This window comes from Mobula birostris, chromosome 5 (assembly GCF_030028105.1).
Source record: "Mobula birostris isolate sMobBir1 chromosome 5, sMobBir1.hap1, whole genome shotgun sequence".
Classification (NCBI taxonomy): domain Eukaryota; kingdom Metazoa; phylum Chordata; class Chondrichthyes; order Myliobatiformes; family Myliobatidae; genus Mobula; species Mobula birostris.
The window spans coordinates 109,262,515-109,277,282 of NC_092374.1; the positions used below are offsets into that span (position 1 = coordinate 109,262,515).

A 14,768-nucleotide genomic window follows, 5' to 3' on the forward strand; every position below is an offset into this window, starting at 1 on the left:
CAAATTGCATCATATTTAGTGCAACAGCTTCACAGAAATTGAAAGGACAGACAAAACTGAGTGGGTATCTTATCCTTGTAACCCCTTATTGCTGGAAATATGCCAGACTCTATCCACTTGAACTCACCTTGTATACTTTCCCTGTTTCAAATTGGTATCTAACTTTCTCTTTTAAAACTTATTTTCCTCTCAGTAATTCCCTTTGGCAAAAGGTTCTCTGCTCCTACCTCTCTGTGGGGTGACAGGAATTTCTCCAAAGCTTTTGATGACAACTTAAAATTAATGATCTCCCATCTGTTGTTCTCCCCAACTAAAGGAAATAATTATTCATAGTTGACATGAGAACATAAGAAATAGTAAAGAGTAATCCATAGGCCTCTTGAGCTGCTCCTCCATTTAGTAAGACATCATTAAGTCCCCTTTTATAATTTTAATCACCTCTATTATATCTACTCTTGACTGCTTCGATTTTTCCATTCAATCGTTTTAAACATGAAAGATCCACAACTAAATCAACTTTACATGCTGGGTAATTCTTTCAGTCTTGACAAAAGATGCATTATCCATGAATAAATTCTCATTTAAAACTTCCATGTCAAACTCTATCAAAGAGATGTGCAGATCTTTAACTGCAAGGAAATATTTGTAACAATGTCAAAGGTGTTTCAGTATTTTAGGGTTTATTGCTGATTGAGCATCTTTTCTTCAACTTGGTTCATACAGGAATTTGTGGTCTACAATGCCATTTAGTCCTTGTTAAAAATGGCCAGTGGTGGACAGTAGACTGATCCCATTGCCTGGTTTGTGGTACATGGTACTGCAGGTTATGGACCTTTAAGTACTCACTGAGTTATTTTAGTGAAGGGTTTCTGCCTCCACTGCCTTTTTAGGCAGAGTTCCAGACTCAATTTTTGAAAAACTTTTCTTTCTCCAACTGGCAGGATAGGAAAGCCAATATCTGTCCTTTTTGAGGGCAAATCTTGAGCCCTAAGCCCCACTTGCAGCTCACATTGGTTTTGCACTTGAAATGTACTTGTTTGATTCCTAGTTGGTTCAAAGTAAATTTATTATCAGAGTACATATATGTCACTATATACCATCCTGAAATTCATTTTTTTTGCAGGCATACTTAACAAATCCATTATAGATCAATAACCATAATAGAATTAATGAAAGACCATACCAACTTCGGCATTCTACCAGGGTGCAAAAGACAAACTGTGCAAATAGAAAAAGAAAAGTAACAAATAAACAATAAATGTCAAACACGAGATAAAAAGTTCTTGAAAGTGAGTCCATTGATTGTGAGAACTTTTCAATGGTGGTGCAAGTGAAGTTGAGTGAAACTGTTCCCTTTGTTTCAAGAGTCTGATGATTGAGGAGTAATTACTGTTCCTGAACCTGGTGGTGTAAGTACCGAGGCTCCTGTACCACCTTTCCAATGACAGGTGCAAGTACAGTTGCATGCAAAAGTTTGGGCACCCCTGGTCAAAATTTCTGTTACTTGTGAATAGTTAAGTGAGTAAAAGATGAACTGATATCCAAAAGTCATAAATTTAAAGATGACATATTCTTTTCAACATTTTAAGCAAGATTAGTGTATTATTTTTGTTTTGTATAATTTTAGAGTGGGGTGGGGAGGAAAGGAGCACCATCCAAATGTTTGGGCACCCCAAGAGATTTGAGTTCTCAGATAACTTTTACTAAGGTCTCAGACCTTAATTAGCTTGTTAGGGCTATGGCTTGTTCACAATCATTGTTAGGAAAGGCCAGATGATGCAAATTTCAAAGCTTTATAAATGCCCTGACTCCTCAAACCGTGTCCCAACAATCAGCAGCCATCGGCTGCCTAGCCTCTGAAAATCAAAATAAATGATGCCCACAAAGCAGGAGAAGGCTATAAGAAGATAGTAAAGCGTTTTCAGGTAGCCGTTTCCTCAGTTCGTAATGTAATTAAGAAATGGCAGTTAACAGAAACGGTGGAGGCCAAGTTGAGGTCTGGAAGACCAAGAAAACTTTCCGAGAGAACTGCTCGTAGGATTGCTAGAAAGGCAAATCAAAACCCCGTTTCACTGCAAAAGACCTTCAGGAAGATTTAGCAGACTCTGGAGTGGTGGTGCACTGTTCTACTGTGCAGTGACACCTGCACAAATATGACCCTCATGGAAGAGTCATCAGAAGAAAACCTTTCCTGCGTCCTCACCCCAAAATTCCACATCAGAAATTTGCAAAGGAACATCTAAACAAGCCTGATGCATTTTGGAGACAAGTCCTGTGGACCGATGAAGTTAAAATAGAACTTTTTGGCTGCAATGATAAAGTTTGGAGAAAAAAGCGTGCAGAATTTCATGAAAAGAACACCTTTCCAACTATTAAGCATGGGGGTGGATTGATCATGCTTTGGGCTTGTGTTGCAGCCAGTGGCATGGGGAACATTTCACTGGTAGAGGGAAGAATGAATTCAATTAAATACCAGCAAATTCTGAAAGAAAACATCATATCGTCTGTTTAAAAAAAAAACAAACAAAAACTGAAGAAGAAAAGATGGCTTCTACAACAGGATAATGATCCTAAACACCTCAAAATCCACAATGGACTACCTCAAAAGGCGCGAGCTGAAGGTTTTGCCCTCCCAGTCCCCTGACCTAAACATCATCGAAAATCTGTTGATAGATCTCTAAAGAACAGTGCATGCAAGACGGCCCAATAATCTCACAGAACTAAAAGCCTTTTGCAAGGAAGAATGGGCAAAAATCCCCCAAAGAAGAATTGAAAGCCTCTTAGCTGGCTACAGAAAGCATTTACAAGCTGTGATACTTGCCAAAGCGGGTATTACTAAGTACTGCCATACAGGGCGCCCAAATTTTTGCTTTGGGCCCTTTTCCTTTTTTGTTATTTTGAAACTGTAAAAGATGGAAATTAAAAAGTAATCTTGCTTAAAATATTAAAGAAACGTGTCATCTTTAACTTTATGCCTTTTGGAAATCAGGTCATCTTTTACTCAGCTATTCATAGTAACAGAGATGCCCAAACTTTTGCATACCACTGTATGACCTGGGTGGTGGGGGTCTTTGTTGATGGATGCTGCTTTCATGTGACAATGCTTTGTGTAGATATGCTCAAATCAAGGGAGAGCTTTACCTGTGACAGACTGCACAGTATCCACTAACATTGTAGGGTTTTCCATTAAAAGGAAATAAGTAAACAGGTCAACAAGTAAAGTCCTGCACTCTCAGCAATGCCAATTAATTTTGGATGAGTGTGTCTGAGTACCTTAAACTATGTGTGTCGTAGCTGATAATAAAATGACTGGGTCCTGAACACTCTTACAATTCAAACATATTTTTGTTTTCCTTGTGCACAAGGAGAACAGCATGGTACGTGTCATCCACACTGTTCTGAATCCAGGACAGAAAACTGCTATTTTTATACAGAATTGGTTTATCAGTTCTAGGTATTGAACCATTGGTAAATTGTGTATGCCTGAATTCCTTACTTCTCAGATGAATCACCATTCACAAGAGAGATATTAAATGTCAGTAGAAACTACAAGCTCACACCTTGAGATTAGTAAAGCAATTGTACCTTAATTGTTGGGTGGGTTTCACATCCTTCCGTTACTCCTACCTCTGTTATCTCCAGCATCAACTACTGTGTAAAGGGAAGCTATGTTCTTCTAAGTTGATTACACACTGCTGCATTCATTCTCCTCTATCTGTCAGCAAAAAGTAAGATTGTCTCTGGCAGTCTCAAATCAAAAGTCTCCCTTGTCTGGGTTTGACTACACACCGCCACAGTCATCTTTGCCTAGATGTTGCCTTTAACCCTTGCCTTATCATAACTTCTACAAATGGACCACTGTCTATTACATTGGCTTTGAAGAACAATTGCTTTTTGGTTCCTATTGCTAATGTGAGCTGAGTTTCTTGTCCGGTGAGGTGCTTTTCTTACTCCTTTCTCCTCGGCATGGCATTGATACATGGCTGATATTAGAATGAACCACATGACAAAAACTGCCCTTCATGTGTGTGGGGGTGTTTGTGGGAAATTGGAGGTAGGAATGGAAGGAATCTTGTCTTGTGCTCTGTGCATGAGTCCCAATTTGAGACATGAATTGGGGAATCTCTCATCATTCAGTCACAGTGCTTGGGTGTTGGTCAGATTATGAGTGAGTTAGTTTGATGCATTTAGATTAACATTTAGAACATAGAATAGTACAGCACAGAATGGGCCCTTTGGCCCACCATGTTGTGGCAACCTTTTAACCTACTCCACAATTTAACTCTTTCCTCTTTACTTGGCCAACAACCCCCACTGTTTTCCCTTTGAGTGTGCCTACGCCAGAATCCTTAAACGTCCCAATTCCTCACTACTTCTCTCTATTTTTAATGCATTTCTATGGTAACCTATGTATTTCTATATATTATACATTTCTATTGTAACCTACACTGCTGATGAGAGCACAGACCCGGTGGGCAGGTCATGTCATCCGCATGCCGGACGAGCGCATACCCAAGCAGCTCCTTTTTGGGGAACCCTCTGCTGGAAGATGCTCACATGGAGGGCAGAAGAGACATTATAAAGACACACTAAAGGCCTCCCTGAAGTCATTTGACATAGACACGACCTCTTGGGAAATGCTGGCACAAAACCGCCCTACCTGGCGCAGCCTCATCCACAAGGGCTGTCAAGCTTACGAAGCAAGGCACGTTGCTGAAGCACAACATAAGTGCGAGCTGCGCAATTCCAGAGCCATCAGTGCAACAACTGCAGTGCCTACACACGTCTGCCCAACATGTGCCAGGACATTCTATGCCTGAATTGACACCGCATCCAGTCTCAAAGTGACTAATGATGTCGAGGTCTTCAGACAAACCACAAAAATATATTTTTATAAATTGTATATTACATTATATTGCTGCCTTAAAATAACAGATTTCGTGACATGTCAGTAATAAACACGAGATTCCGCAGATTCTGGAAATCCAGGGAAACACACAAAATACTGGAGGAACTGAGTAGATCAGGCAGTGCCTATGGAAATGAATAAACAGTTGACGTTTTGTCACCTGCCCCAGCAGAATGAGTGTGTGTGACCTCTGCTGCTCTGGGCAAAAGACATCGGCTGTTCACTCTATCTTTTACAGTCTTGCAATCATCTCTATCAAAGTCAACGCTCATCCTCCTCCACTCTAAAGAAAGCCCTAGCTTACTCAACCTATTCTTAGAAGACCCATTCTCTAATCTAGGCAGCATACTGATAAATCTCACCTGCTCCCTCAGCTTTCATATCCTTCTATTTCAGGTGACCAGGATTGAACACAATATCCCAAGTGTGGTCTAACTTGAGTTTTACAGAGCTGCAATATTGCCTCATGGTGAGGTAATGTTGAGGGAGCACAGTCCAACTTCCCTCAGAATGCATTGAAGGCAATTAACTAATTGCCATGGGGCAGGTTTGAAGGGCTGAGTGGCCTTTTTGTTGCGTTCTTATTTATTATTGTTTGATATTTTTCTGTTAAGTAAAATCACTAATTAGCATGGTCAGTTCCCTTCCAAACAAAGACAAGCTTTATTAAGACCAAATTTCAAAGTATGTATACATCATACAACCTTGAGATTCGTCTCCATACAGACAGCCACAAAACAAAGAAACCTGAAAGAGCTCGTACCTTTTAAAAAAGAAAGGCCATCAAACACAGGATGTGCAAAGAGAAAATCCCCGCCATTCTCTGACCCTATGTCACCTCTTTCTAAAGATGTAATTCCATCTCTTACCAACAGAGCCGCACCACTGCCTTTGCCTTCCTGCCTGTCCTTTCGATACAAAGTATGTCTGTTGATGTAAAGCTCCCAACTATAGCCACCTTTCAGCCATGACTCAGTGATGCTCACAGCTTCATACCAACCAATCTCTAATTGCACCACATGTTCATTCATCCTCCTTATTCAGAATGCTACGCGCATTTGAATACAGCACCTCACCCTTGTGAATTTCGCCTCTGTTTTACAATTTAACTCTTTGCTCTTCCTTCCTTAAATTCGTGTTGCACCCATCAACTACTTCTAAACCTGCAGACTCATCCTCTGCTCTATCATACTAGTTCCCATCCCCCTTCCATTTTAGTTTAAACTACTCCCAACAGCTCTAGTGAACCTGCCTGCAAGGATATTGCTATCACATCACCCAAATCACCATTGATTTGTCATAAATTGACAATTTTTCTTCTCATCTCGTTAATATCCCCATTCTGACATGTATATCCATGGCCGCCTCTATGTAAAGATGAAGCCACACTCAGGTTGGAGGAACAACACCTTATATTCCATTTCCGTAGCCTCCAACCTGATGGCATGAACATTGACTTCTCTAACTTCCACTAATGCCCCACCTCCCCCTCGTACCCCATCTGTTATTTATTTATATAAATATTCTTTTTCTCTCTCTCCTTTTTCTCCCTCTGTCCCTCTGACTATACCCCCTGACCATCCTCTAGGCTCCCCCCTCCACCTTCTCCCTGGGCCTCCTGTCCCATGATCCTCTCATATCCCCTTTGCCAATCAACTGTCCAGCTCTTGGCTCCATCCCTCCCCCTCCTGTCTTCCCCTAACATTTCGGATCTCCCCCTCCCCCTCTCACTTTCAAATCTCTTACTATTTCTTCTTTCAGTTAGTCCTGATGAAGGGTCTCGGCCCGAATCGTCGACTGTACCTCTTCCTAGAGATGCTGCCTGGCCTGTTGCATTCACCAGCAACTTTTATGTGTGTTGCTTGAGCATCCACATCAGTCTTTTTAGTAATTTAACATTATTTTCTTACAATTATGTTAGAAAATAACCCATTTAATTGCTTCTCTCTTATCACTCAAAATCTATCTCTGAATACACCAGTTTGGGTCATACTCCAATATACATTCAATTGGTTGAAATACTTAGTAATAGTGGTCGGTGGGGTAGGTCGGAGTAAGAGTTCGGCACGGACTAGGAAGGCTGAGATGGCCTGTTTCCGTGCTGTAATTGTTATACGGTTAAAATAATAAATTATGCAAACAATAAAAGTAAGCAAATGGCAGTGAGTCTATAGACAGGAACCCCATTGCAGCTGCAGCAGGCCACAGCCTCACTCAGTTAAGCACAGAGCCAAGTAAACATTTTGGAGCAGCGAGCAGAACTGGCCCAACCCTCCCCTCTTGTCCCACCACCCTTCCTTTTCAATCCATCTGGCCCTGCAATTAAACCGTCCAAACATCAGGTCATTTGAGAGACTTTGAACTTTTTACTGTGCTCATGGACTGTTCTTTATCAAGTTATGGTATTGTTGCACTGTTGTAACTATATGTTATAACTATGTGGTTCTGTTAGTTTTTTTCAGTCTTGGTTTGTCCTGTGTTTTGTGATATCACACCGGAGGAAATATTGTGTCATTTCTTAATGCATGCATTACTAAATGACAATAAAAGAGGATTGCGTGTCTTCATAATCTAATCTAATCTAATCCTTGTACTAGGTCCCTGACCCTGTCACACCGATACTCCCTGGGCCTGGGCCCCACCACCACCTTTCAGCTCGTACCCGACCATACCAAATCGGCCTGACTCTTCGATCAATCGTATCTCATTATGGTTTAGTGGACGGGCCTCAAATCTGCCACTCCACCACTCCTAGTTTGCTCCAGTCCACTCACAACGCCTTTGCCTCAAATATGCCTCAACCTTGCCTCATCTTCGCCTCACAGCCGCCAACTTCAACTCTCACTTCGGCCTCACTTTTTCCTGCCTCTCCATTGTTTGCAGTGATCGTTTACCATAAATATTTTTAAAAGGAAGTGTTATTAACAAGGTATTTATTTGTATTCATTGTTTTGGTTGCTGCCAGTAAGTAGTTACTGGACTTCACCAGTGCTGCCTTAAATGAGAAACCAGATACTCAGTTTGGTGAGGCTAGTTGAGGAATAGCACATAGAACAGTACAGCCCAGTCCAGGCCCTTCAGCCCTGTTGTACTAACCCTTTAGACTACTCTAAGATCAATCTAAGAATGTATGATGTACCAAAAGATTTCCCTTGCTTTTATGCAAATTATGCTATCATTAGCACAATCCTGAATGGTCAGGTGAGACTTCTTGTCACACAGACAATTTGTTTTGGACAGTGTAGCCCTTTAGTAGTAGTGAACTGGAGGGTTAGAATTCAGCACTAAGAAAGACTGCCTGAAATATGTGTTTTAGTCTCTAGAATGGGCATTGATGTAATTCAAGTACATAGAGAGAAATTGTCAATTTTTCTCCCTCCCCCCCCCCCCCAACTCACTTGTTCAATCCAAATTAATGACATGAAACTTTCTTCCATTTTGTATTTCAGACTTTGAGGCGTTCATCCATCTACTTTTTATTTGGTCAGCTGACTGAAAGCCATAGCTGCGTTCATTTGCTCCATGGTGACCTGCTAGAGTTGGACAATGTCAACCCCTTTCCCAGGTATTGCTGCTTCAAAATAGTTTGGGACCTGGTTTAATCATGGAGTTATTGAGACACCTCGTCCAGGGCCAACTGCACTGAGCTAGTCCCATACCATGGGCCAACACACTTGGCCCATGACCCTCTAAACTACTCCTATGCATTTACATATCTAAATGGCTTTTAAATGTTGCTAATGTGCTAGCCTCAACCATTGTATCTGGTAGTTCTTTCTAAATGGGTGACATCTTTGGCATGAAGAAGCTGTGCCTGATATCCTGTTTAAAACTTTGATCTTAAACCTCTGGTTTATAGCACCCTGCCCTGGGGGGAAGGGTGAGTGATGAACAACACAAACACAGTGCTGGAGGAACTCAGCAAGTCAGGTAACATCTATGGAGGAATTAATACTACTTTATTCATTTCTCTTTCTGGTTACCCACACCCTTCTCACCAGAGCATCAACTCCCTCTAGTTCCCCTCCTCCTTCCTTTTATTCTATTGTCCTCTCCTATTAGATTCTATCTTCTACAGCCCTTTGCCTCCTGCACGAATCATCTCCCAGCTTCATTCCCCCTCCCCAACCATGTTCATACCTCCTCACCCCTCTTGCCTATCACCTACCAGCTTGTATTCCTTCCTCTCCCTCCACCATTGTATTCTGGCCTCTGCCCCTTTCCATTCCAATCATGATGAAAAGTCTTAGCTGAAATGACAACTATTTATTCACCTCCATAGATGCTGCCCAAGTTCTCCAGCATTTCATATGTGTTGCTCAAGATTTCCAGCATCGACAGAATCTCTTGTGATTAGGATGTGTCATGAGAGCTTTAAGACATTAAGGTGAGATGGAAGACATTTAAAGGAGATCTGAAGGTTACGTTTTTCTACTGAGAGGGTAGTGGTTGCCCGAAATTTGCTGTCAGAGCTGGTCATGGTGAAGGCAGATGCAATAACAACATTTAAAAGGCATTTGGATGAATACTTAGACAAGAAAGGAGTGGAGGGATGCAAGCCTAATAAGGGAAAATGGGATTAGCATAAATAGCTGTTATGGTCAACACAATAATGTGAGCTGAAAGGATGTTTTTTTTCTCTTAAGCGATTCTATGATTCCATCATTGAATTTGTTCGATTTTATTTTCGTTTTGGCTGGTGTGGTTCAAATCTGTTTGTGACCTTTTCCCTCCAAGCTATCCAACATCTGTACTTCCCAAATTCTGGTCTCTTGGCCATCCTGAAGCCTTTGGCCAGGCTTCCTCCTACCAGGGCCTTAAGTTTGTCCCCTTCATCTCCCTTTCATCCTGTTCTACGGTGTACCTTTTAAGTACCATATATCCAAGCCAGTCTTTCGTCATCTGTATGCTTGAGGTGTCTGATAATAAGGGAAACATTGATTTATGGCATGGTTAGAAAGAAATTGAAGAAATCTTTACATTGTTCTGACCCAGAGTGTGGTGCGTTTCAGGATGCTGACATCTGAAGTAGAATTCTTGTATGAGCATGTTAACTACAGGTAAAACACTAGGAAATTGAATGCATTGGAATTGATAGGATAAACTGGCTGTAATTTTCTGATTCTATATGGCCTGGTGTCTATTTCTATTGGATAGGAGTTCTGTGTACCTGGAATGCCCAAGCATAATGATGGCTTGATACAGAGACATAGAGCACTGCAATGCAAAAATCAATCATCTGGCCCATCTAGTCCATGTTGCCTTGTCCCATCTACTTGCACCCATATAATTATCCAAACTCCCCTTAACTGTTACAATTGATCTAGTATCTGTAACTTCTGATGGCAACCCTTTTCACACTTGCACTGTCCTCTGTGTGAAGATCTCCCTCAGATTCCCCTTAAATATTTTGCCTTTCACCCTTAACCTTACACCTCCAGTTCTAGTTTCAACCGACTTGAGGGGAAAAAAATTTGTAAGCTTTCATCCTATCTATAGCCCTTAGCATTTTGTATATCTCTGTATGATTTCCCCTCATTTTCTTGTGCTCCAGGAAATAAAGTCTTAAACTGTTCAACATTTTCTCATAACTCGTGTCCTCGAGTCCTGGCCACATCCTTGTAAACTACTTTACGCTCTTTCAATCTGGTACCTTTCCTGTTGGTGGCTGATGAGAACCAAACGTATTCCAAACTTGGCCTTGTCAAAGTCTTATACAACTTCAGCATAATATCCCAACTCTTTATGAAGGCCAATATGCCAAAAGCTTTCTTTATGACCCTATCCACCTACAATGCAATTTTCAAGGAATTATCGATCTGTATTCCTAGGTCCCTTTTCGTCCTACTGCACATCGCAGTGCTCTACCAAGTTTTTAATTGTAATTATAATATATGTAGAACTGTTTCTTAGCAATCAAACTTTGTTCCTGCAAAAAAACAAGGTTGCAAAGTATCAGCAGGTCAGGTAGTATCTATAGGGAAAGAACTGGAGTTTTTACTTCAGATGAAAGTGAAAGATCCTCCATTGTTCAAGTTTTGTCAGCATGCAGCATGGTCCTTGTTCATTTTCTTTCAAACAAAGTCACTGAGACTGAGCCATATAATTGTTGGAGCCTTTGATGACTAAAAATGGGAACAGCGCAATGGCGCTTTAATTTAAAATCTCAATCTGCTGGGAATGCTCATCATAGAAGCTCTTGTAATGTGCCACGAAGCATGCCTTCAGCATTAATTAGTCATCTGCCTCTTGTCTTCTCACTGTATTGAATTCAGATGGGATAGGAGTGCAGCTGTATATTTCGTGGTATATTGTGAGCAGTAGTTTGTGTGTCATTAAGATTAATATACACATAATGTGTATATTGAGAAGGTCATGTGCACTACAGCAGCAGACTTGATGCTGGTACTTTTCTACTTTTGACCTGAAATTCTTTCCAGCAATTAATTGTTAAACTTTTTTTTTTGAATTTTGTATCATGTGTATTCTGTCAAAAACACTAGGACCCATCCAACCATGTTTAAACAGTGCTGAACATTATTATCTGTGATTTGAAGGTAATGCAGAGAAAATATTGTCTAGCTATTTAGTTTCAGAAGAAATGTCAAAACTTGTTGACTCATGCACACAAATATTTGAGCAATCATGCCAGACTGTAGAGTAGAAGGCACATGAAAAATTGGTGATTTCTCAAGTCTACCTTGGCTTATCTTTGTTTATTATTTAATACTTTGCCCTTTTTCACAAGACTCCAAAAACCTTCACCAATGACCAAATATATTGCATTAATATTTCAAACAGAAGGTGTTGCAGTTAATGAGGAAGCAAATGTGTTAAAATATTTGTAAAAAGTGTTAACAAATCTATTTTAACTGCTAAAGTATTTGCATATTGCAAAGCATAATTTCTATACCATAACACTGGAATGGTGAGGGAGGGGAGGTGTAGAGGAAGTACTATGTCAACAACACTCTTACTGTCTATAGTAGTGCAAACCAACGTACCATGTGCTACAGGATTAACCTCAGTTCAAATTAGACTAAGCAAGAAAGTCACATTAAAATAAATGTATTATTAAAGTACGTAATGTCACCACATACTACCTTGAGATTCACTTGCAGGCATTTACAGGGAAATAAAGAAATACGATGGAATTTATGAAAAAATTATCAATAAAAATTAAACAGCCAATGTGCAAAAAAGACAAATTTTACAAATAAAAAAATACATAAATAATGCTGAGAAAACAAGCTGTAGAATTACTGAAAGTGGGTCTGTAGTTTGAGCAATTAGTTTAGAGATGATGTGAGTGAAGTTATTCATACTGGTTCCTGAACCTAGTGATGTGGGGGTCTAAGGCTTCTATATCTCCTGCCTGATGGTAGCAGCAAATAGACAGCATGGCCTGGACAGTGGAGACCTGCATGATGCTTTCTTGTAATAGTACTCCTTGTAGATGTGTTCAGTGTTGGAGAGGGCTTTGCCTGTGATGGGCTAGGTCCACAACTTCTCCATCCCTGAATATTACCGTGATGCAACCAGTTTGTGTACTCTCCACCCAAATACTGGGATTATGCCAGTAAAAATCTCATTGAAAGCAGATGTTGGGAAGTTCTGAAGCATGTACTTTAGGAAAATATTTTTCAGTCTGCTAGTGACAGAGAAATCAGTGGAATTATTCAAAGTTTCTTTTTGAAAGGAAAATATAAATAGTTTTCCTGGGATATATTAAAGGGCCCTCTTGAGAAGGATGAAAAACTTTCGTTTCATTATTTTAGGTTTGCTAATAGGTTAGAACATTTAACTATGTTCTGAAATGTTCTGATGTCCATTTAGATTTATTAACATGGTCAAAATAAAGGTCAAGATCAGCATTTTGAGTACAAAGTCAATTTATCAGTCTCATTCCCTCTCCCAATGGATGTAATTGTGTTTTGCAAACAACCACATAAATAGTGATTCTAATCTTGCTCTCTATTTCTGCCAAAGGCTGCTCCAAGTATCTGAAACGACAGTTCATGACTTTGCTGGGAAGTCTGATTGAACAGCAGCCCACAATTCCAAATGCAGTATATTCCTCTTTCTTCCTCCCCATGCTTCCTTTTTAACAAGATTCTTCCCATTTCTCTCTCCTTTGAGCATCATTCCCTACTACGTAACTCTTTTCTGTAGAAAAACTATTCATTTATGCTTGGAGCCTTGCCATCCAGGAAGGTATGTTGATTATCACACTGAATTTCAATCTGACTAAAACTCAGCTTGCAGGTGATACAAGTGCCTCATCCTCTCTTCATGGCCTAATTTATACCCCTCACTAGGTTTGATATGGTCTCACACTTTCTACTGTCAGCACATTTTGGCCATGAAGTATCTTTATTTGAAGAACTTGCATTGTCCATCCCTCTGCTTCCTTTCCAAAATTGTCTATTTGATTCCTCCACTCAATGCCTGCCTTCCGTCCTATCATAAACATGGATCTCACATCCATTCTTCAACATCTGCATCTGAAGTCTTTAGCCCTTGATCTTCTCATTCAAGACCTTGTCTCTAACCCCTAACAACAAATAAACTCTCCCACAAATACTTGGGCAGCACAGCAATATAACGGTTCACAGAACCCTGTTCTACGTCAGCTGCAAGGAGTTGTACATTCTCTCCATGACCACATGGGTTTTCTCTGGGTGCTCGGGTTTCCTCCATATTCCAAAGTTATATGTGAAGGTTAGTGAGTTGTAGGCATGCTATATTAGTTCTGGAAGCATGGCAAAACTAGTAGGCAGCTCAGCAAAATCCTCATTGATTTGATTCAAATGACACTATATGCTTTGAGATACGTATGACAAATAAATCTAATCTTTCATCTTTTTTGTTGTTACTTGGCTTCAGTGGCTGCAAAGCTACTTGCACTCCCAAGAACTTTACACTTCTTTTCCCTTTTCTCCTCATTTCTGCAACAGGTTCATGTTTCTCTCATGAGATCCCTTATTTTCTCTTTATTTCCTTGACCCACCAACACCTTGCTTGCTCTTCCATCTTGAGGTCATCCGCCACTAAATATTCCATAGTCCATTAAAATCTTGAGCTGAGCTTCTGAACACAGATCTACATGCTGGTTTTATAGTCCCTCTTATAACCCCCAAGTACTTCTATGGTGAATGAAATACTTTAGAAGTGGGATTATTGTTGTAATGAAGGAAATTTGATAGTTTGCTTTGATAATATCTTGGTTATTATCATGTAGATGGGAGTCACAAATTTTTATTGTTGTAGATTGTTCAAAGTAAATTTATTTATGTTGTCATACAATACCTTGAGATTCATTTTCTTGCAGGTAATTACAGGAAAAAGACAATAGTATCTATGAAAAAACACAAAGATGAAAACAACCAATGTGAAAAGGGAGAAAAACTGTGCAAATAGAAAGATAATGCTGAGAATACTCAATGTAAAAGAGTCCTTGAAGATGGGTCTGTAGGTCATTGAATGAGTTCAGAGTTGGGTGTAGTCGTCCATGCTAGTTCAGGAGCCTGATAGTTGTAGGGTAATAACTGTTCCTGAACCTGCTGGTGTAGGACCCAAGGCCTGCCTGATGGTGGTAGTGATAAGAGAGCGTGGTTTGCATGGTGGGAGGCCTTTAATTAAAGCTGCTTTCTTGTGGCAGCACTCATGGTAAGTGTCCTCAATGGTGGCGGGGGCGGGGGGGGGGGGGCTCTGCCTGTGATGGACTGGGCTGCATCCACCACTTTCTATAGTTGCTTCTTGGAGGATTAAGATTACTCAGAGAGGTTAGGATATCCAAGTCGCTCTTTAAAATAGTGCCCTAGAATCTCACCACCCACTGGCCAAACAAAGGCAGGGA

General features: G+C 40.4%; 1 protein-coding gene across 2 annotated transcripts in view; it reads left to right on the forward strand.

The window, feature by feature from the left end:
• Window positions 1-14,768, forward strand: part of gypc (glycophorin C (Gerbich blood group)) — a 162,446-nt gene that overhangs the window by 19,485 nt on the left and 128,193 nt on the right. For both annotated transcript variants that reach the window (XM_072258556.1, XM_072258555.1), the window contains exon 2: window positions 8,359-8,474. In XM_072258556.1, coding sequence (XP_072114657.1) covers window positions 8,456-8,474 — 19 coding nt within the window. In that variant the 5' untranslated portion in view covers window positions 8,359-8,455. The remainder of the gene's footprint in view (window positions 1-8,358; window positions 8,475-14,768) is intronic.